Here is a 23,558-nt window from a genome sequence, read left to right as displayed (position 1 = left end):
GGATGATACGCTCTCGCTATCTGCTCGTCTCACAAATCTCACAGATGATCAACAGAGCAAATCTCCTCTGGGTCCCAAACGAGTTCTATATGTTTCTACGTCAGTTCTTTATATAAACTGTCTTTCTGTCCTCTCGGGACATTCCTGGTCAAATAAAGGACAAATTAACTAAAAACGTCCGACTCTGTTTTCATCTGTTTATTCACCGAACCTGGAGAAGGTGAAATGTTTTCAGAGCTGAAACTTCAAACACCTCATTATTACAATGCCCACAGGTGTGTGTGTGTGTGTGTGCGTGTGTGTGTGTGTGTGTGTGTGTGTATGTTAGTGTGTGTGTGTGTGTGTACAGTTTTGCTCTTCACTGTCCTTCAACGGCTCAACAACCTAATTTACATACTCATAAATCATTCACGTCTGACATCTCTATCACACGCACACACACACACACACACACACACACACACACACACACAAACACACTCACACACACACACACACAATATCCTGCGCTGTCGGAGCTGCCAATCTCAAACTCAGTTTATTCTCCATTTTAAACGTGCGGTGAACACAAGCCAATAAAAATCCCTCATCATTGAAAGGAACTGTTTCGGTCACAGTCGGACTGCAGCTGCATTTAAATTGAGTCATTTCCAGAAAACGATGAAGATGCTGAGGTGCAGTCGGCTCCACGGCCTCATTTCACATTTAAACACAGAGCTCTACTGTGGTTGTGTGACGTCAGTTTGTCTTTAAAACTCCAATATATATTTATGTCAAATGTTGTGTATTTACGCTCTTTTTAATGTGTCTCAGAGCTGATACCGAATCAAACCGGACCACTTATGACCGGAAATAGACTTGTAAGCGATCCATGATCCTCGTCCTGACTCCAGATGACGTCAAACAAACCAAGATGGCAGCATTCGTATCTCGGACAATTTAACTTAATGTATGTACATCGAGAGGCGTCGTCCATCTTTGTTTACAGTCCATCGCCTCGAAGGTGACTGTGAAGTTCTGCCAACGACCGACACTCTTTCATTCACGTTTGGAAAAGGCTTTTGTTTCCTGCAGGCGGACGAATAGAATGTCATGAAAGACTGAATCAGGTCGGGGAGAAGAAAAATGCATTTTCAACTCAACCTCCAGCGAGAGGCCGACCGGTGAATTCCTCTCAGGTCCGTTAACGTCCTGTAGAAGAGAGTCGGGGGTTCACTGCAGATGAGAAGTGAACTGCCCGCCTCATATTTAAGGTTACATATTGGCCCCATAAATCATCCCACCAATATAGAGTCCATCGATCTGAGCCGGCCGAGTGTCACACAGAGAGACAGGATGAAAACACCCAGGTTCAGTGGATGTAAAGTGAAACACAGAGCGTTCAGGGTGTTATTCATAATCCTCCCTTCACTCCCTGCTGGTGTAATGAAGCTGTGCTACTGCAGCGCGCCTCACTCTTCATTTCTCTCTGTGTAAAATCTGCTCATAGTGTCTGTAATGAAGAGATGGAAGAAGTGTTTCATAAAGGAAAACCTTTAACTGCCTTTAAATCCAGAAATGAGACTTCTTTTTTTATTTTTAACTGACATTAAAGGGTATCATTTCATTACTTCTCTTTTTAAAATACAGTATTTTAAGTTAAATGTTAATTAAAGCCTGAACAAACTGGGTTATCTGATGCACGTGTTTACATTCGGTTCCTGTTTGGATAACAGCAGATTGAAGAGTGAGTATTGATCCGTTCATACACAACCGGGTTCATCTTCTCCGCAATTATGGACGAGGCAAATTGAGCGACTCCTCGTGTCCATTAAGGAGCAAATAGAAAACCTCACTCACATCGATACAGGACTTGTTAACAGCATGACCCATGGGCCACGAAAGATTAATCGCTCCGCACTTTAAATGGCCGCCAACGCTCAATTTACTCTTTGAGCGCAGCCAACTGTTGAGAAGGAGAACTGCTGCTGATGACACTTCTTTACATAATGTGGTAAATGTAGTAGTCAGAGCACAACAGATGAGGTGAGTGACTCTCAGGGGTTCGGCAGGACTCAAGACACACACAGTATAGCCCGGTCACACTAGCAATGTCAGGCCGTTTTTGTCGTCCGTCAAAAAATTGGCTGCCGACAATTTGGCAACACACAATTTTTATTGGCCATGTTAGATTACAAATATTTAGTTGCTTAGTAAAAATTTGTCACAAAAAATAAATTCAGCCCACCCGTATTATTCGTGACGTCACGCTCCGCTTGGCCATCATTGGCTGCAGCTGATCACGCCACATTGCTTAGCTTTGATATCTGTGCGGCTGGCTGCTGTGATTTGACGTCATTTGTGATTTTCTTTTAATCTTTCAATATGGATTCTCGTGTATAAAGGAACGTGATGGGAGTCAGAGTCCTCAATGCATGATTTGCAATGCCAAGTTGAGCAATTCTAGTCTAGCACCGGCAAAACTAAAGGAACACTTCCTAGAGCTGCATAGATGGGAAATACAAGAACAGATTGTTCGCTGAATTCAACGTGAAGAGAGCCAGATTTGGTGAAAAGGCTACTCTGCATGTTCTCGGCTTTGTACCCATCGACAACCCCGATCCTCACAGCATCAGACAAAGTTGCGTAGCTGATCGCAAAGCAGGCTAAACCACACAACATTGGTGAAGACGGTCTAGACAAACAGTGCAGACATACAGTCCACATAGTCTAGAGAGACAGACAGACTTGACAGACAGACAGTCTAGATAGATAGTCCAGACAGACAGTCCAGACAGACAGTCCAGACAGTCTAAACAGACAGTCTAGACAGACATACAGTCTAGACAGACAGTCCAGACAGAGAGTCCAGACAGACAGTCCAGACAGTCTAGACAGACAGTCTAGACTGACCGTCTAGACAGACAGACAGTCCAGACAGACAGTCCAGACAGTCTAGACGTACAGACAGTCCAGACAGACAGACCGTCTAGACAGACGGACAGTCAGACCGTCTAGACAGACAGTCTAGACAGACAGTCTAGACAGACAGACAGACAGAACGTCTAGACAGACAGTCTAGGCAGACAGTCTAGACAGACAGACAGTCAGACCGTCTAGACAGACAGACTGTCTAGACAGACCGTCTAGACAGACAGTCCAGACAGACAGTCTAGACAGACAGACAGTCCAGACAGACAGTCCAGACAGTCTAGACGGACAGACAGTCCAGACAGACAGACCGTCTAGACAGACGGACAGTCAGACCGTCTAGACAGACAGTCTAGACAGTCTAGACAGACAGACAGTCCAGACAGACAGACCGTCTAGACAGACGGACAGTCAGACCGTCTAGACAGACAGTCTAGACAGTCTAGACAGACCGTCTAGACAGACGGACAGTCAGACCGTCTAGACAGACAGTCTAGACAGACAGACAGAACGTCTAGACAGACAGTCTAGGCAGACAGTCTAGACAGACAGACAGTCAGACCGTCTAGACAGACAGACTGTCTAGACAGACCGTCTAGACAGACAGTCCAGACAGACCGTCTAGACAGACAGACTGTCTAGACAGACCGTCTAGACAGACAGTCCAGACAGACAGTCCAGACAGTCTAGACGGACAGACAGTCCAGACAGACAGACCGTCTAGACAGACGGACAGTCAGACCGTCTAGACAGACAGTCTAGACAGTCTAGACAGACAGACAGTCCAGACAGACAGTCTAGACAGACAGACAGAACGTCTAGACAGACAGTCTAGACATACAGTCTAGACAGACAGTCTAGACAGTCTAGACAGGTAGACAGTCTAGACAGACAGTCTAGACAGACAGTCCAGACAGACAGTCCAGACAGTCTAGACAGACAGACAGTCCAGACAGACAGTCTAGACAGACAGTCAGACCGGCTAGACAGGCAGACAATCTAGACAGACAGTCCAAACAGTCTGACAGTCCAAAACTGTCTAGACAGTCTGGACTGTCTGTCTAGACGGTCTGGAATGTCTGTCTAGACTGACTGTCTGTCTGTCTAGACTGACTGTCTGTCTGTCTAGACGTCTGACTGTCCGTCTGTCTAGACGGTCTGTCTGTCTAGACAGTCTGGACTCTCTGTCTAGACAGTCTGTCTGGACTGTCTGTCTAGACTGTCTACCTGTCTAGACTGTCTAGACTGTCTGTCTAGCCGGTCTGACTGTCTAGTCTGTCTGTCTAGACTCTCTGTCTAGACAGTCTGTCTGTCTAGACGGTCTGACTGTCTGTCTGTCTAGACTGTATGTCTAGACTGTCTGTCTAGACGGTCTGTCTTTCTGCCTAGACTGTCTGTCTAGACTGTCTGTCTGTCTGGACTCTCTGTCTGGACTCTCTGTCTGGACGGTCTGACTGTCTGTCTGTCTGTCTAGACGGTCTGTCTGTCTAGACGGTCTGTCTGTCTAGACGGTCTCGAATGTCTGTCTAGACTGTCTATCTAGACTGTCTACCTGTCTAGACTGTCTAGTCTGTCTGTCTAGACGGTCTGTCTGTCTAGACGGTCTGTCTGTCTAGACTGTCTGTCTGTCTAGACGGTCTGTCTGTCTAGACGGTCTGTCTGTCTAGACGGTCTGTCTGTCTAGACGGTCTGACTGTCTAGACTGTCTGTCTGGACTGTCTGTCCGTCTAGACGGTCTGTCTGTCTAGACGGTCTGACTGTCTAGACTGTCTGTCTGTGTGGACTGTCTGTCCGTCTAGACGGTCTGTCTGTCTAGGCGGTCTGACTGTCTGTCTGTGTAGACTGTCTGTCTGTCTGTCTGTCTGGACTGTCTGTCTGGACTGTCTGTCTAGACAGTCCAGACAGACAGTCTAGCCAGGTAGACTGTCTGTCTGTCTAGACAGTCTACCTGGCTAGACTGTCTAGACTGTCTGTCTAGACGGTCTGACTGTCTGTCTGTCTAGACGGTCTGACTGTCTGTCTGTCTAGACGGTCTGTCTGTCTGGACTGTCTGGACTGTCTGGACTGTCTGTCTGGACTGTCTGTCTAGACTGTCTACCTGTCTAGACTGTCTAGACTGTCTGTCTAGACGGTCTGACTGTCTAGACTGTCTGTCTGTGTGGACTGTCTGTCCGTCTAGACGGTCTGTCTGTCTAGGCGGTCTGACTGTCTGTCTGTGTAGACTGTCTGTCTGTCTGTCTGTCTGGACTGTCTGTCTGGACTGTCTGTCTAGACAGTCTACCTGGCTAGACTGTCTAGACTGTCTGTCTAGACGGTCTGTCTGTCTAGACGGTCTGACTGTCTGTCTGTGTAGACTGTCTGTCTGTCTGTCTGTCTGGACTGTCTGTCTAGACAGTCTGTCTGTCTAGACTGTCTGGACTGTCTGTCTAGACGGTCTGACCGTCTGTCTGTCTAGACGGTCTGTCTGTCTGGACTGTCTGTCCGTCTAGACGGTCTGACTGTCTGTCTGTGTAGACTGTCTGTCTGTCTGTCTGTCTGGACTGTGTGTCTGGACTTTCTGTCTGTCTGTCTGTCTAGACTGTCTGGACTGTCTGTCTGGACTGTCTGTCCGTCTAGACGGTCTGACTGTCTGTCTGTGTAGACTGTCTGTCTGTCTGTCTGTCTGGACTGTGTGTCTGGACTTTCTGTCTGTCTGTCTGTCTAGACACTCTGGACTGTGTGTCTGACTGTGTTGACTGTCTGTCAGTGAATGCACTGATGAAGCTTGCAGGGTTCAGTACTTCCAATAAGGTTAAGAACCACTGCTCTATAAGGAATTTAAATATCTGCAGCAAACTTAAAGACCAACAAAGATGTCAAGTTTGTTCATGGTGATAAGAGTTGTAAACAAAAACACGTGGTCGCTGCTCCGGAGATTTCTGAGTTGTTGTGATCGAGTCGGAGAATCTCCTGCTGCGTCGAAAGAAAAACTCCTCAGAGAGTCCGCACCCAATTCTCTGGAGTTACACACACACACTTCTCAAACTGCTGAATTCCTCCTTCAGTCTCATGTCTCTGCTGCTTGAGGACTTACTCACTGAAGACGCCCTCATCAGGAGGGTGAACCTCTAACCTGGGTCGTGTTAGTGCCTTGCTCCACGCACCGACCCACACCTCGACAGGCACGACATAATGTGACCATGCGAGCAGACTGTGTGTGTGTGTGTGTGTGTGTGTGTGTGTTGAAAATGCAGAGGGCTGCAGACAAAGAGCGAGCAGGTAGATTGATGATTGATTAGCTGAGGCTGTCTGGCTGACTGAGACTCATTGGCACCCGTCACTTTGATGAATTACACCACTGAGGAAAACACACTGCACTCTGATTACTGCCTGGACAACTGGTGTGTGTGTGTGTGTGTGTGTGTGTGTGTGTGTGTGTGTGTGTGTGTGTGTGTGTGTGTGTGTGTGTGCTGAAGGCCTGTATACAGCCTCTGTTAGGGCTTGTACAGTGCTTGTATGTGAGTGTGTGATTGTCTCTGCAGCCTCCAGTCGATGCTCCTCGTGTAGTTTTCATGTTAGTCCTCCACCTGTGCCTCCACCCACCCTGAACCAGAGGATGTGAAACATCTGGCCCCAGGTTCCTTCTGCCACTTGCAAACAAAGGCTGATTTGTTCGTGTTTAACAAGATGGATGACGGACCCGTTGGTATTTGTTGTCCCTCAGCTCCACCTGTCACGGGACGCCCTGAATAATTTATGCTGATAAAGGCCACGTGGCGTCTTCTGAACCCGGAGACTTGACTGAAGCATTAAAATAATGGGCAACTTATTTAATAACCGAGTGGAGGAGCCGTCTCCGGGTCGGACCTCCATCAGAGTGTGAAGGCTGGAGGTGATGTGAGCTCAGTGGAGCTGCTGACGGCTGCGGTTTGGAGCTGGAGGTGTTTTTTTAAACGAGCACATGTTTAATGCAAGAAAGCGAGTTTCATTATAAAAAGAGACTGTGGCTGTTCCGGCTCATATCTTTCATCCAGATCCATGAACACCACACGATCCTTCCTTGTGTACAGAACGTTGTGTTTATTGAGTTTTCTTACCGACCTCGTTTGGTTCTGAGCTTCAGACTTTTCAGTTTGGTCTGAACATAAATATACCAGGTGTGAAAGGTTCCTCGGACAGAATCTCCGTGTCCCGGCACCAGATCTTTATTTCAACATGTGTACCGTTAGATGTTGGGTTGAGTTAGAGCTTCATACTCAACCATCGGACGTCTCATCGCTTGCCGTCGACCATTAACTCCTGGAAACATGGTTTGTCACTGACGAGCAATGCATCCTGGGATGTGTCGGGCCTGGGAAGGATTCACCCGTTGGAGCCTTTAGTTTCTCGAGGTGCAAGGACGCATCTGTAAATAAAGTTTTTATACGAATACAAATCTGAAATGGCTGCTCCACCTGCTCCGTCCTTGGTGGATTCTGACCTGGACACCACGAGACGTGTGAACGCAGAACCTCCTGTCTGATCCTATTTTGCCCGAGGATGAAAAATGAGAAGCTCGATCAGCTCAGTTTCCCACAGAAATAAAAAAACTGTACATATGTTGTGTCAGTAGCTGTGGATTTTACCAGTGTGTTGTGTAGGGTCAACACACTGAGTCCACAGAAACACAACACACCTCATGATGTTTGTTTCCTTCTTAGTTTAACACAAACTACAAGTTTTCTTCTGTGAGTTGTTTGTGTGAGTGACAGCTGTCAATCAAATACAACAACAGTGTTTTAAAACTTCTTTGGCCACAAATGTGACGATATAGTTTAAAGAAACATTAAAGTGTCATAAAGACATTTTACTTTATTGTAACATGTGCGAAGTCCATCATGAGAGTGACACCTGCAGAAGGAGGAGGAGGAAGAGGAGGAGAAGAAGAAGATGATGAAGGAGGAGGAGGAGGAGGAGGAGGAGGAGGAGGAGTAGGAGGATTAGAAGAAGAAGAAGAAGAAGAAGAAGAAGAAGAAGAAGAAGAAGAAGATGCAGAAGATCAAGACGAAGACGAAGATGAAGAGGAAGATGAAGGAGGAGGAGGAGGAGGAGGAGGAGGAGGATGAAGAGGAAGATGAAGGAGGAGGAGGAGGAGGAGGAGATGAAGATGAAGAGGAAGATGCAGGAGGAGGAGGAGGAGGAGGAGATGAAGATGAAGATGAAGAGGAAGATAAAGGAGGAGGAGGAGGAGGAGGAGTCAGGTTCTGTTCTCTGTGAGTTTAAGATCAGTAAATAACTGTGTTCTCTTCCACTGCAGCTCCATCGTGTCACTAACTTCACCTGAGGTCTGTTCTCTGTCTGTTCTCTGTCTGTTCTGCTGCTTTTCCACCCAACTAACTAGAGGTGTGTAGTGCCCCCTGGTGGTTGAAGTGCACATCAGGCGAACTGGCCACATAAGAGTGAAAACTAGCCGCACATGGAAATAAATGGAAATTTGTTCTATAGAATGTGAACTTTAAAAGTCCAGTTTAAAGAACATGTTCCATCTGACACGCACTGACTCAATGTGCCTCAAAAGATTCAAATCAAACTACTAACTAAACATATGAATTGAAATATGTAGAATAAGAAGAGATTTAAATATATATATAAGATAGTAACAAATAAGTGAACATTTAAGATAAGTACATTTTATAACATGACCCCATTGGTGGAGATAATTAACTTAGTCTCTTCACATTTAATATCTTCTCCGTCACCTTGATGCCTTCTATGAATTCATGACGAACCTCAACGTCACATTGACCTTCAGGTGTCCCAGGAAACTCAGGCTCTGAGGATGATGATGATGATGAAGACTTCACACGATGAAGAGAAATTTACTTTCTCAAAGTTTATTTTTAAAAGTTTGATTTATTGTGACGCAGCAGCAGCTGAAGAAACAGTTTGACGTCAGTGTCAGCCAGTGTCCAGAGGAGGGCAGTAGAGACTAATGGCTCATCTGTGTGTGTGTTCGTTGATCTTCTATCTTTGTGAGGACCAGTCACAAAGTGAGTGTGGAGACTTTTTGAGGGAAATGCTTAGGGCCCGAGCACCGACGCTGCCCTATTGGGCTTTTTCAGGCCTAGACGCTCAAATTCTTAATAAAGTTTGCAGGAAATTAAAAACCCCAAAAGTAATTATTCAGTTTTTGCTTGTCTTACACTTGGATGTATTCCTCCTCATCCATTGATCTCAGCCATGTCAAACTGTATCAAATGGGTCTCAAGACATTGATAAGGAAGACATAAGATTACTGTGACTTTTCGTCAAACGCCATATTAATGGCGTAGCGTCAAAGTTCATAAACTCGAATGATAAATCTTGGTCATTACATTGTTATGGAAACAGTTATAACTTTCATAACAACAGGATCAGGACTCGAGTGTCAGGTTGTGTGTCCTCCAGAGTAGGAGTGTACCTGGATCACAGTGCAGGTGTTCTGTCCTTCTACAGCATCTCTGACACCATGACCCTCCTCCACAGAGTCCAGACCACATTCACTCAGCCTCTCTATGCTGGAGTTGGGGTTCTTGGTTCTGGATCCATAGAGTTCTGTAAACTCAAATAGACTCAAGTCATTAAAAGCAGTGATTTAGATTCTTTAACTTCTTTTGTCTCCATGTTTGTTGATCAAAGTTCGTTGTTGTGCCGTTTATGCTCCGCACAGAGATCAGCTGTCAATCAAACACTGACCTTCCTCTGTCACACGTGTTTAGTTCTCACTTTGTAAAGACAGAAACTTATTTGTTGACCTTCATTACAAACAAATAAGTCTCTTGGATAGATATGCTATCAAAAAACAGGGAGCCCGCCATTTTGACTTTAATGACCTACTGATCAGTGTGAAAATTAAGTTGTTGTAACATTGTCCAATTGACACAAAATTGCTCACGCTACATCCGAGCAGCTACTTGAACAGATCTATTAGCCTGAACGTAATAGTAATGATGGCGCCACCTACTGGCAACAGGAAGTCATCTTTTTTTACAACTATCATTCGATTTACATAAAATCTTCCCAGTGTGATGGGCTCGATCGACTTCCCGTGACGAATCCAGGACGCGTGTGTGCGTGTGTGTGTGTGTGTGTGTGTGTGTGTGTGTGTGTTTATGTGTGTGTGTGTGTGTGTGTTTGTCCTGGAAAGAGGGGAACGCTCCCCACTTCCTGTTCTGGGGCGGCATGTCGGTCAAACACTAACCTCAGGAGAGAGCTTTCTCACGCTGTGGAGGACAAAAGACACACACACACACACACACACACACACACACACACACACACACACACACACACACACACACACACACACACACACACATCTCATGGATGCAGGACAACACACAAACACGCAAACAAAAAGAGCATCAATGGTCACAGAAGTTCCAACCCTCTCATCTCACATCTACGTCATGTTTAACGTTCTATTTAATGTGACCAGGTCAATATAGTTCACAAGATGAATTCATCTCCATCATGATTCCCTCAGATGATGGTCGTGTGTTTGTGTGTGTGTATGTGCTAAGGGTCAAAGGTCAAGTTCTTCCCAGGGTTCTTCTTCTTCATTAGGCAGCTTCTCAAACACGAGACGCCTCCTCTTACCGGTTTGTCTGCTGCAGGCGTCTGTAGCCACATGGTGACGTGTTGTGGTTGTGAAGATATTAACACATATATAAAGCTCATTGTACCGTAACTATATATATTATATATAGTATAATAATATATATATTATAATATATTTTTATTTCAGACTCACTACACAGGTAATATAACGTAGATACGAGAATTAAATAACACTAAGAATTAAGAATCTTAATATTAAGAATCTTACTATTAATATTCTTGATATTAATATTCTTAAAACCTCCAGAATGTGATTTTTTTGGTAGATTTTCAATCTCCTGCTGCTGAAACTCATTTTGAGAGTTTTTGAATGAACAGCGCCCCCTTCCTGTTTGCTGCTGTAAACAAATCAAATGTGCTTCACAATAAAATGCAGCTCAGGTTCGAAGGGGTTTTAATAGAAACAATTTGTCATATATATCATATTTCTAAGCTGCACCTGTTCAAATCGTCTCAATCATTTGAGAGATCTGGACAGAGACCTGGAAATGTCACATTTGATATTAAAATGCATTGAGGTCATTTTGCAGGATCTTGGATGTTCAGCCTGTGACTCTTCTCCAGTTCAGATCCCCAGATGATATTTCATTGATTTATATTGAAAATGCTCCTCACACAGTTCCTGCTGCAGTTGAACGAGTCTAGCTGCACATTTAGAAAATAAAAGCTCAGTTCTGCTTATTCGGCTTTAAATTGACCTACATTCTCCTCTTGATGTTTTCATGCATGAAGAGAAATGTGTCTGGATACAGCCTCCAGATCCGTGCGTGTGCGTGCGTGTGTGTGTGTGCGTGTAGCTGCAGCGCCATATCACCACATCTGACGTGAGGACACTTCTCGGTTTCTCCTGTCCCCGGTTCTTCAGAAGAAACCTGTACCGGAGAAAAGGGTCGATCAGCGGACGTTTGACCGGAGGACGAGCCGAGCACCGTGCACCACAGGCCGGGTAAGGCTTCTCCTTCTCCCCCCCCCCCCCCCTTTCTCTCTCTCCTCAACCAGGCGACCGCATCTCGGCGACGTTTTCAGTTCGGTGCCCTCCATGCGAAAGACTTGGAGCCCGAACCAGACTCCTATTAACAAACTCAGCATTCAAAGACTTTTGACTCTCAGTAAAAGTTTTCATCATTCAAAACGCGACTTAATGTTAAATAAGAATCAACAAAAGATAAATCAACACTTCGGCACTAACTAAACCCACCGTGCACGTAGATTTTGATCAAAACACGAGCTTGATTGACGTTGCTGTATGTCGCGGTTAACCAAGGATGCGGTCGCCTGTGGTGGAATGAAGCTGATCGAAATGTAGGCGGTATAGTTAAAACAGTTGAAAGTTAAACTGGATTATAACCTTTTACGTTCTACTTGTCTATACCGAATACAACAGTGGTGTCTCGCCAATTCAATGAAATACATTAAGAGACGTGACACGAGTGTTTAAATTTGTCTACACATCTAAAAACCTTTAATATTCGTGTTTTGTAATGGAGTTTGGTTTACCATAAGACAAGATGACAATCACACTGTAGCTCCTCGATATGTGAAAAAAACCAGATCGGTTTATTATTGCTTCATTGATTCCGTATTAATATTTATGACTTGCATCATATAACAATGACAACACATGCAGCTGTGCAGGAACGTGCTCGTGTCAGATAACCATGTTTTTAACAAAGCGCGTTCACGTGACACATCTTCATCCTCTGTGATGGTTTTAAGGTTCGTGAATGAAATCTGCTCCAGATTGACTGTAAATCTGTTTAAATATTAATACATGTGTGAAACTGTTATTTTCAAAAACAAGCATTGTTTAATAAGCATTAATATTTAAATAGTGTTATAAATATAACAGTCTCTTTAAATATTTAAAAGCCTCAATCCTGAGTCATGACTTGTTAAATATTGACCATCTGAATTATTTAATACCTTTTTGTTGTGTTTAGCTTTAAAAAAATATTCAATCTTCAAAAGTTGAAAAATCTTGAAAGTGATTAGGTCGGGGGGGGGGGGGGGTCATGACGTCAGAGCTTTGTCCAGATGAGGTGACTTGTGTGTCGGTGACATGTCAGTTGGTGAAGGAGTCCATAATAAACCTCCTCCTCCTCCTCCTCTTCCTCCTCCTCCTCCACACTGGTACAAGTTTGGAAATATGAGAAGAGTGTTGGATAAAGTTTCACAAGCTTTTACCGGAATAAATAACTTTATTACTTTCAAAATAAAGTACTTTTTTTTTTCACGATGAGGGAGAAAACGTAATCATGTGAACAAACGATAGAAAGCAGGCAAAGGGGGATTGGGTTCAAAATAATAAGTAACACAACATGTAAGTACACAAGCAACATAGTGCAGTTAAAGGTACAGGGTAGACAGAATACTGGTATTTTGATTGACTGATGAAATATTAACTGACGTGTTTTTTAAAGTACTGCCGATTTTTCACTTCATTTTCTGACGTGTAAACATTCACATTAAATTAATTAACAACCTCATAATGTCCGTCAATTGATATGTGATGATATAAATGCTCGTTCATACCATTTATTTGGAGAGTTTAATTTTAGAAGAGCACTTTAATTGAACTGGGTTTATTCGTCTCTAAACAGAAGTTTTTGTTTCCACTCTTCATCGTGACCTCCGCTCAATGAAGAGAGTAAAACTCTGCGTGGTTGTTTTATTGTGAAGAGCTCAGTGGAAGCCTGCTGTCTGGTTCCCTGCAGTTTGACCTGAGGTGGCAGCAGAATGCAGAGCAGCTGATTCTGTTACGAGGCTAAAAATAATTCACTTTTCTCTGCTCACTTCTTCTCCCTGTCAAATTCTTTCTTTACTCCTCTTCCTCCTTCTCTCTGTTTTTTGAAGAAAAAACGTTTTCAAGGAATGAGTCACTGAGGATTATTACTTTTGTCTGAGGTGAGAAACTTCATGTTGTCAATTTAAATTTGACTTAACAACTCAGTTTAACTTGTATGTGAATGAGTTTAACGTCTGTGTGAGCCACTGGTTTTAACATGTTTAGATTTTGGCAGTTGTTTTTTCAGTAAAAGCTTAAAGAGCATTTATCTTCTTTCATTTAAATTTTTGTGGTAGAAGCAAATCAATGTCTACACCAGTTTTAAACCAAATTAAATTATCCACATTTTTGTTAAAGCATAACGTTTTATAGAAATCAATGTCTTTGACCGGAAGTAAAAAGTAATATTGTTTTTGTAATTTTCTCGTTGAGGAGAACAACATTTGTCGTCTGCTTCATTTCTGGAATTTATATTTCAATGTTCCCAAGATTTCATGTTGGAGTAAAACAATTTTAACGTCATCAGAAATATCTATAACCTGATAAACTGTGTTGGAACGAAGCTAGCGAAGGCGTCTCATGACCCAAACAAAGATGTCCGACACACGTAGCTGTTCCATTTGCCGTGTTTGTTTTTGGTTTTATTATGAAGCCTCAATGTTGACTGGTAAAAAAAATGATAATAGTCTACTTAACTGTACAATGTCGGAAAAACTTTTGAGCAAGGCAACAAATTGAAGATATTGAAACAACAAAAGATTAATATCTTCAGATCATGATGTTGTTGTTTGAAGCTTCTCCCTTGAGGAGTTTGAACGAGGCCTTCTGACGTTCAGCTCATCTCGTGTGTGTGAGTGTGTGAACTTGAATGTGACGGGATCCGTTCTCCAAAGGTCGAGTCAAAGGTCGAGTCCAAGATCCGGCAGCGACCGAGCTGTTTGATGACAAACTGCATTCACGTCCAGGTCTTCTGACTTCTGAGGATAATCGTGAATGAATCTGTGTTTTCCCTGGAGGTCATGGAGCGGCCGGAGTACGAGGGCTTGTCGTTTTGCGGCAACAACGCCACCGTCGATGCCTACAGCGTGAGAAGGGGTGTGTGGAACAATGGCTGCTTCGTGGACGCTCTCAACCTGGTTCCTCATGTGTTCCTGCTCTTCATCACCTTCCCCATCCTCTTCATCGGTGAGTAAGAGCATCAAACATGCACAAACATTTTCAGTTTGCTTCTTGGTGTCGAGGTTTAGAGCAGAAGTTAATAATTGGGAACCTGGGATCAGGTAGTTGTTCTGACCAGCTGCTGTAGGTGGATCAGTGTGTTATGGAACAGAACAAAGTTTGTGTGTCTCTCATGATTCAGTCTGTGTTGTGCGTCTGTTCTGACAGATGTTTAGTGTTTCCTGCTTAAGCCTCTTAAAGCCTCACCTTCTCTGCTGGAGAGTCTCAGACTAATGCAGAGTTCAGGATCTTTACTCATGAATTTTTTAATACAATTGATTATCACATATCTGGAGTAGTGCACTTGGTTTTCTGTTTGTTTGTGTTCTGGCTCAGTCACCACAGCCCAGGCTGCCCCAGTGCATGCTGGGATAGACTGCAGTCCTGTATGATGAGAGTAGAAGATGGATGGATAATAGTTCTGCTGTTTCTCTATGTGAGTTAGTTAACAATATTCACAACATAAGGGATTCCAATGGATTCAGATTCAATAAAATGCATTTAAACCACAAAAAACAGCTGAAATCATGTGACTTCCTGTCGACTGGTGAGTGAAGCAGATGTGTTACTGACACACACACACACACACACACACACACACACACACACACACACACACACACACACACACACACACACACACACACACACACACACACACACACACACACACACACACACACACACACACACACACACACACACTCACACACACACAGTTCCAGTGTGAACATTAAGCAGCTTTGAGGAGCAGTTAAGTTTGGATTAGTGAGTTCAGAGATCTATCCAGCGATCTCTAAGTGAAATACTTCCTTCTTAATCCGTCATGGCTGTTTTATTTTGAAGAGACTGATTGTGTGTCTCCGTGCCGGTGACAGCCAGAAACATTATGGTCTGTTTGTCAGGTTGGGGAAGTCAAAGCTCGAAGGTCCAGATCCATCACAACACGTGGCTTCATTTCCCCGGACACAACATGAGATGGATCCTCACCTTCTCGCTGCTGTTCGTCCAAGTGTGCGAGTTCGCAGAAGGAATCGTCTCCTGCAAGTGAGACCCCCCCCCCCCCCCCCCCCCCCCCAAGGATACATGTTGTATTTACACAGCATGATGTTATTTAAAGTTATTATTAGAAGTGTTTTCACCTGTTATTCCCTGAGTTCCTCTAATGTGTTGACTTGTCTTGTTATGTTTCTTGTTCACACGGTCTCTGGTTTTTGTTTTGTCTGCAGGACGATGGAAACCAACAACCTGCATCTGTACCTGCCTGCCTTCATGGGTTTTGTAGCGACCACGACGTCAGTGGTTTATTACCACAACATAGAGACGTCCAACTTTCCCAAACTGTTGCTTTGTGAGTGTTTAATCACTTTATCTCAGGTGTATTGCAACATGCAACGTCACATTGTTAAACGTGTGTTTTCCCCCCCCCGGACAGTTCTCTTCATTTACTGGGTGCTGGCGTTCGTCACCAAGTCCATCAAGCTGTGGAAGTATGCAGAGTACAACGTGGGACCACGGCACCTGAGGTTCTGCATCACGGCCCTGTTGGTGATCCTGTACGGACTCCTGATGGGCGTGGAGGTCAACGTCATCAGAATCAGGGTGAGTCAGTGAACCCTGAATAAACTCAGATGTGTCGAGTGCAGCAGGAGGAATAACGGCAGTGCTGTTAATCTGATGGATGATTCTCATGTCTCCTCGTGTGTCTCGCTGTAGAAATACGTGTTCTTCGCCAATCCTCAGAAGGTGAAGCCACCAGAAGATCTGCAGGATCTGGGCGTTCGATTCCTGCAGCCGTTTGTCAACTTGCTCTCCAAGGTAATGTGCAAAGTTTGAGGTTTTTAACGTCCTGGGTCAACAGAGATTTTTTCAACAGACAAACCTCATGTTAATGTCTCATAAAGAACTTTGGCTGTGACTACTGTTTTTACAGCGATTCCTTGTTACTGAGCCAAAACAATGATCCGAATTCTTGACACATTTCTAGGCGACCTACTGGTGGATGAACCCTCTCATCATGGGAGCCCACAAAAGGCCGATAGAGCTGAGGAAGATCGGCAAGCTGCCCATCGCCATGAGGGCGCTCACCAACTACCTCCGGCTCAAAGACGCCTACGAGGACCAGAAGGTGAGCAGATGGAGACGATCACCTGATCTCCAGCTCCAGCTCCAGGCTTTCAGCTTCTCTCTCTCTCTCTCCACGCAGACAGCGGAGGACCCGAGTCGATCCCCGTCCATCTGGCGCTCCGTGTACCGAGCGTTCGGGCGTCCCATCCTGCTCAGCAGCACCTTCCGCTACCTGGCCGACCTGCTGGGCTTCGCCGGGCCGCTCTGCATCGCCGGCATCGTGAGGAACATGGAGGTCGACAACACCACCTCACAGATGACGGTGGGTGGGTCTCAGCTGAAAGTCTGAACCAGATAAACCAGAGCAAAGAATTTAGTCTGACATGCGTACATCCTGTCATCATTACCTAGAAGGGCGGAGTTTACTTATACTCGACTCTGATTGGTTTGTAGACGGCGTCTGGACCAATCAAGGGAGACGTGCAGATAATATTCATTCATCCCCTTTATGCTCAACTGATGAGGCTCAAGATCCACAGTGTTTACATTCGATCATTTTATTATAGTTTAACTGCAAATTAGTAAAACGTCATCTGACACACACACACACACACAAACACACACAGACACACACAGATTTGTTTTCTGCCTGTTAGTGATGATGTCAGGAGCCAGCCAATCAATGACTCACTCCCGGTGTGATGTTACAGAGGCGTTGGTCACAATCATCATGTCAACACCTGTGTGTGTGTGTCTGAGTGAGTGAGTGTGTGTGTGTGTGTGTGTGTGTGTGTGTGTGTGTGTGTATATGTGTGTGTATCTGACGTGCTATTATGCCTGCGATGTCGTAATGCGCTGGGTGTTGACATCACGCACACAGGACACACACAGGCGTCGGACACGCCCACAGTCGAGCATTAACACACACACGTGTGAGTCCAGCAAGTTAAACGTGTGTTTTATAAATAACTACACGTTTTGTAAATGGACTCAATTCATCAGCTTTGATTTGCTCAACATCAAAGTTCAAAACCGACTCTTCAGGATCATAAATCATAAAGTATCAGCAGCTGGAGCAACATTTGAGTTATCACTCATTGGTCCTCTAATAGAGAGGGAGAGAGAGAGAGAGAGAGAGAGAGGGGGAGAGAGAGACGGAGAGAGAGAGAGAGGGAGAGAGAGAGAGAGAGAGAGACAGGGAGAGAGAGAAAGGGAGAGAGAGAGGGAGAGAGAGACGGAGAGAGAGAGAGAGAGGGAAAGAGAGAGAGAGAGGGAGAGTGAGAGGGAGAGTGAGACGGAGAGAGAGAGAGACGGAGAGAGAGACGGAGAGAGAGAGAGAGAGGGAGAGAGAGAGGGAGAGAGAGAGAGAGAGAGAGAGAGGGAGAGTGAGACGGAGAGAGAACAGACATGTTTACACACCAGGTCCATTTGGCAGCAGAACAGACGCTGGCAGAACCGATCTTAAACTTCCACTGGTTTGAGACCAGTTCCCCCCCCCCCCCCCCCACCCCCCCCAGCCCGGCGTGGCTCCAGATGATGTTGAGTGCGAGCTGTTGTCGGCTGCGTACGTCTGGTCAAGCGGACCTAATGGGCAGCGGAGAGACAGAGCAGAGCCCGGCTGCATTTCTGAGTGACACGGAAAAGTTTCCCACTCGCTTCACACTCTGAGTCCAATGACAACAGAGGGAGGCCCTGCTGAGCGTCACAGCCACAGTGTGTGTGTCTGTGTGTGTGTGTGTGTGTGTATTTTATCATATACATGTTATATTGTTATATACATATATGGATATAGGGAACTGGAACACATCAAAAGTAGTTGTTTGCCTTGTGAACACAACATCTCAGGGACAACGTGAGGAAATCCTTTGAAATGTGGGACAAATGGTCACTCGGACTCACAGATGAACTGATTGGATTCATGTGTTCATCGTGTCTTCTGTGTGTGTTTTGTAGGAAACCTACTTCGGCGTCCCCTTCATGTCCTCCGCCAAGCTGCTGCAGAACCCGTCCGTCCTGGCCGTCCTTCTCTTCCTGGCTCTGATCCTGCAGAGGACCTTCTTACAGGCCTCGTACTACGTCAGCATAGAAACGGGCATCAACCTGCGCGGAGCCCTGCTGGTGAGTGGAACATCAACAGGGGGGGGGGGGGGGGGGGGGTAGTGTCGCCCCCTGCAGGCACATGTACGTGTTCTTTCTTAACACAGGGATTCAAATCAAAGACATTCTCCTGTTGTCTGATTGATCAGGCGATGATTTACAACAAAATCCTGCGTCTGTCCACGTCCAACTTGTCCATGGGCGAGTTGACGCTCGGGCAGATCAACAACCTGGTGGCCATCGAGACCAACCAGCTGATGTGGTTCCTCTTCCTCTGCCCGAACCTTTGGGCCATGCCCGTTCAGGTGGGAGTTCGTTTTAAACCTCCTGATGCACGGTGGGGATGTTTGTGTGAAGACTCATCTCCTGGTCCCTCTGCTGCAGATCGTGATGGGAGTGATCCTGCTCTACTACTTCCTGGGCTGCAGCGCGCTGGTGGGCGCGGCCGTGATAGTTCTGCTGGCTCCGATACAATACCTCATCGCCACCAAGCTGGCCGACACGCAGAAGATCACACTAGTAAGAAGTACAGCAACATATACATCATTTCTCCTGGTTGGTGGTCAAAGGTCAAGGTTACGGTGACCTCATGTAACTTCAGGAAACCCTTCTTCTGCCTCGTGAACATGTTGTTTTAAGAAAGCATCAATAAGTCACATATCAAGCATGATGTCACTCAGACTCAAAGATGACTGGATTAGATTTCAGTGGTTAAAGGGGGAAAGTGACCTGGTGTGAATCTCTCTCAGGATCACTCCACCGATCGTCTGAAGAAGACCACGGAGATCCTGAAGGGTATAAAGCTGCTGAAGCTCTACGCCTGGGAGAACATCTTCTCTGACAGCGTGGAGGAGACCAGAGGCAAAGAGCTCACCAGCCTCAGGACCTTCGCTTTCTACACGTCCATGTCCAGTAAGATGGAAACTGTCACGTTCATCTGGAGCATTGATTTATTACCTCACTGGTAAAATGTGAACGTAAAATTAAAAACCGTTTCTCCCTGTGTGCAGTTTTCATGAATGCTGCGATCCCCATCGCTGCTGTTCTATCGGTAGGACAGTTCTACTCATATCTAACTTTCTGTTTTCTAAAACCACAATATAACTTGTCCATATCAATAAGAGACATTTAAATCCTGTTGTAGACGTTTGCGACTCATTGGTTCCTGAATGAAACCGTTCCCGGTCCTTCGGAGGCCTTCGCCGCCCTGGCGCTGTTCCACATCCTGGTGACTCCGCTCTTCCTGCTCTCCACCGTGGTCCGGTTCGCTGTGAAGGCTCTGGTCAGGTGAGTGCTGGTGGAGGAGCACGTCTAAAAATAACCTCTGTACAAGCTCCTACGTCTTTTTTCTATTGATTCTTACTGTAAATTGCAAAACTCTTAATGGTAAAGCTGTTTTGAAGGAGAGAGAGAGAGAGAGAGAGAGAGGGGTAGAGGGAGAGAGAGAGGGATAGAGGGAGAGAGCGAGAGAGAGGGAGAGAGAGAGAGGGATAGAGGGAGAAAGAGAGGGAGAGTGGGAGAGAGGGAGAGAGAGAATATGGATCTGACTAAACAAGGAAAGTGGATGAGAGTCTAAATCTAATTAAAGGAACATGGAACAAACTTGACGGCAGTGAAGAGAAACTCTAAACTCCTCAGAGATTACTGGTATCGTCACAATTACACTTATCTCTGTGTGTGTGTGTGTGTCTGTGCATGTGTGTGTCTGTGTGTGTGTGTGTGTTGCAGTGTCGAGAAGCTCGGGGAGTTTCTTCAGAGCGACGAAATCGGAGACGACAGCTGGAGAAACGGAGACATGTCTCTTTCCTTCGAAGCAGGAAAAAAGAACCTCGGGATGGTGAGTCTCGCTGATTCCAGATCAGTCGACAAAACTGAGGAATAAGCATCTTTTATTAAGGGAATGAGTCGTCAGGTTTCATTTTACAGCTAATTTAGGTGAGATCTCCCAAAACCATCATATTTACACTTAAACTGCTCATAGTGTAGGATGTACTTTTCATATTTTTTGTATTTTATTACATTAAAATACAGGTTTCATCACTGACATGTGTAGAAGCAGCAGTTACCCTGAACACACAAACCCTTATCCTCTGCACAAATGATTTTCACATTCACTCGAGGCAAATATGGTCGACAGGAAGTCAACTTCTCACCAGTGTGAGTTAAAGTCGATACTTGAATCCGCTGCACAGATTGATTCTCCTCACTCGAGGTGTGAATGACGAGCAGTTTACAGACGTCACGTTAAATGACATCTGGCTTGTTCAGAACCTTTTTAAAGTGTTAAAGAAATCCAAACATTTATCCTGAATTTAAAACAGACGACATTAACAAAGAGCTGTGAGGGTGCCAGGAGAACGCTTCACGGTTTCCCTGGATCGATGAGGTGTGCCAGACGACACGCGCACATTCCTTCCGTGTGACACCAGGTGACTCGTGTCGTTTTTCCGTCTCGGCCGGTTCAATAGGGAGTTTACAGACTAAATGTATAATGTCAACTTAGACTCCTAACGAGCAGCGAGCGGATCCTCAGAGGAACGTTCAGGCAGAACAACTGTGAACAGCAGCAGACGACTGAAACGAGAAAACTGTTTAATCGCTTTTTAAGAGACTCTTTTATCTCATTTGAGCCATAAACACAAAAAGACTGGGTGATTTAATGAGACTCAAACTATATTTATTCTTCTTTTTAGTTTACACGGATAAGAAAATGTACAGAAGTTGTGCACAAGTGGAGAAAAACACACATTTGTTACACAGCCCTCGAGTTGAAGCTCTGAACATTTAAGGATCGTGATCTGTGGCTCAGGTCGGGCTGTGATTGGCTGCTCGCTCGATGGCCGTGCACGTATCTTAAAGTCAGAAGTAGAAGAAACAACAAGACGTCCTCTGGTGACAGATTAATGTTGCAGCAGTGGGATTCAATTCTTTGGGGAATCTTTTATCAGACGAAACCTCCGCACTGTTTCTCTCCCCAAGGAACCGAAGCGGATGCAGGAAAGTCTTTTACTTTATTACTTATTTCTAACTTCATATCTCCCCTGTTGTCCCCCCCCCCCCCTCTCCCCTCTCCCCCCTCGTTCTTTTGACATCCCCCTGAAGACCAAGGCCATCAACAGGAAGCAGCCGATGCGCTACCAGATGGACAACTACGAGCAGCCGAGCAGGCGGCAGATGAGGCCCTCGGAGACGGAGGATGTGGCTGTGAAGGTCAGGGTCAAAGTTGACATGTAGGGGAATGACCTGAGGCGGAGAGGGAGTATGAAACCTTAGAGACACTGGAGATGATGAGTTGGTGGCAGTGTTGAGGGATTTGGACGTGATTTTAAAATCTAATCTGTCTGTTGGTGCCTGGGAGGAGACTCCAGACGAGGACCTGAGAGGAAGAAGCAGCTCTGTAAACTAAGAAGTGACGTCCTGGACTCCTGGGGGAGTTTCAGTGTGAGACACTGAGCTGTGCTGAGGTCGTTCAAGAGAAGATTCAGGAGCGATGAACTCAGCTTCCCTCACGGCTGCTTGGCTGTTTGACAGACCGGAGAGCAGTGGGTCACCTGATCAGAGGCAGATCCACAGGAGCTGGTTATTTAGCAGAAGAAAGTGACAGAAGAAAAGTAAATTGATGGAAAAAGAGCAGGATATGAACATTGGACATTTTCTAAGATCAGTTTGAATCATAGTTAGAATGATCTTCATCTTGATCGCCCCCTGGTGGCTTGCTCCAGTTCGGTGTTGTCCTTATCACTCTGATTAAAAAAAGGAAGAGACATCATGATTGACAGCTGAGACTGGCTCACGATTGGTTGAGCAGGATCTCGACGCCATGAGTCTGACAATCACCTGTAGAGAAGAAATCAGATGTTTCTCTGCATCACGTGCTCATCACCAGTCAAACGTGGGCGTCCCTCTCTTTTCTTATCACTCACTTCACTCCATCAGCAGCTGCTTCACATCCTCCAGTGTTTCCTCACTCTCTGCGTGTGTGGGATCATACGTGTGACGTGTGTTTCTGTCCGTGTGCGTGTGCGTGGACGCAGGAAGTGTAGAAGTCACACGAGAACACGTTGCCCCTCCAAAGGTCTTGTGAATTTCTCCAGCATTCTCTCGGCCCCTCAGCGAAACCGCTCTTCCGGTCTCATCCCTGCGGAGCGCCGCCACCGACCAGACACTGCTCTGTTAATGAGAGAGAGAGAGAGGGAGAGAGGGAGAGAGAGAGAGGGAGAGAGAGAGAGAGGGAGAGAGGGAGAGAGAGAGAGAGAGAGAGAGAGAGAGCACAGAACACAGAACACAGTGTTTGTTAATGAACTTTACCGACTCATGAAGATACGCATCTGTTAAAGAAAATCACTTTTTCTTACATCAGCAGAAGTATCTGAACACACATATATTACATCCAGATGTGATTGTTAAACTGTTTGTTTGTTTTGTCCCATCCATCAACATGGAGGGTTTATGACCCGTACTGCAGTCAGCCACCAGGGGGCGATCACGAGGATGAAAAGCCCATCGTTTTATATTCATCTTTTATCCTTTGCCAGAATCAGAAAAGCGTTTTATTGCCAAGTGTGTTTACACAGACGAGGAATTAGCTCTGCTGTGTTTGTACAAAGTACAAATATAGAAAGTAGAACAATTCGGGTTGAGCAATAAAACAATATAATCGCAATATAATTGACATTTATAGCCATATAACAAAAGTCTGATATATATGACATTATATACACATTGAGGAGGCTTAACACAAAACTTATAGACCTCAGATTAGTAAAAGTTTAAAACACAACTTTCACTCGGGAGCAAAATCATCTTAAAACCTAAAATAAATAATAATTAATAATGTGACATTTCTCCTGATAATTATTGTCAT

The 23,558-nt window shown here is 45.2% G+C and overlaps 1 protein-coding gene across 1 annotated transcript in view; it reads left to right on the top strand.

Moving 5' to 3' along the window:
- The first annotated feature begins 13,249 nt into the window (after positions 1 to 13,249).
- Positions 13,250 to 23,558, top strand: part of abcc9 (ATP-binding cassette, sub-family C (CFTR/MRP), member 9) — a 28,732-nt gene continuing 18,423 nt past the window's right edge. The window contains exons 1-16 of the mRNA XM_053415244.1: positions 13,250 to 13,431; positions 14,329 to 14,497; positions 15,436 to 15,577; positions 15,760 to 15,881; positions 15,966 to 16,132; positions 16,247 to 16,348; positions 16,518 to 16,658; positions 16,737 to 16,919; positions 18,551 to 18,715; positions 18,844 to 18,999; positions 19,079 to 19,213; positions 19,444 to 19,606; positions 19,705 to 19,745; positions 19,839 to 19,981; positions 20,423 to 20,531; positions 21,797 to 21,904. Of these exons, the coding sequence (XP_053271219.1) occupies positions 14,332 to 14,497; positions 15,436 to 15,577; positions 15,760 to 15,881; positions 15,966 to 16,132; positions 16,247 to 16,348; positions 16,518 to 16,658; positions 16,737 to 16,919; positions 18,551 to 18,715; positions 18,844 to 18,999; positions 19,079 to 19,213; positions 19,444 to 19,606; positions 19,705 to 19,745; positions 19,839 to 19,981; positions 20,423 to 20,531; positions 21,797 to 21,904 (2,043 nt within the window). The 5' untranslated portion in view covers positions 13,250 to 13,431; positions 14,329 to 14,331. The remainder of the gene's footprint in view (positions 13,432 to 14,328; positions 14,498 to 15,435; positions 15,578 to 15,759; positions 15,882 to 15,965; positions 16,133 to 16,246; positions 16,349 to 16,517; positions 16,659 to 16,736; positions 16,920 to 18,550; positions 18,716 to 18,843; positions 19,000 to 19,078; positions 19,214 to 19,443; positions 19,607 to 19,704; positions 19,746 to 19,838; positions 19,982 to 20,422; positions 20,532 to 21,796; positions 21,905 to 23,558) is intronic.

Source organism: Pleuronectes platessa, chromosome 22 (assembly GCF_947347685.1).
Source record: "Pleuronectes platessa chromosome 22, fPlePla1.1, whole genome shotgun sequence".
In the NCBI taxonomy this organism is placed as follows: domain Eukaryota; kingdom Metazoa; phylum Chordata; class Actinopteri; order Pleuronectiformes; family Pleuronectidae; genus Pleuronectes; species Pleuronectes platessa.
This window is presented reverse-complemented; position numbering and strand designations above follow the sequence as displayed.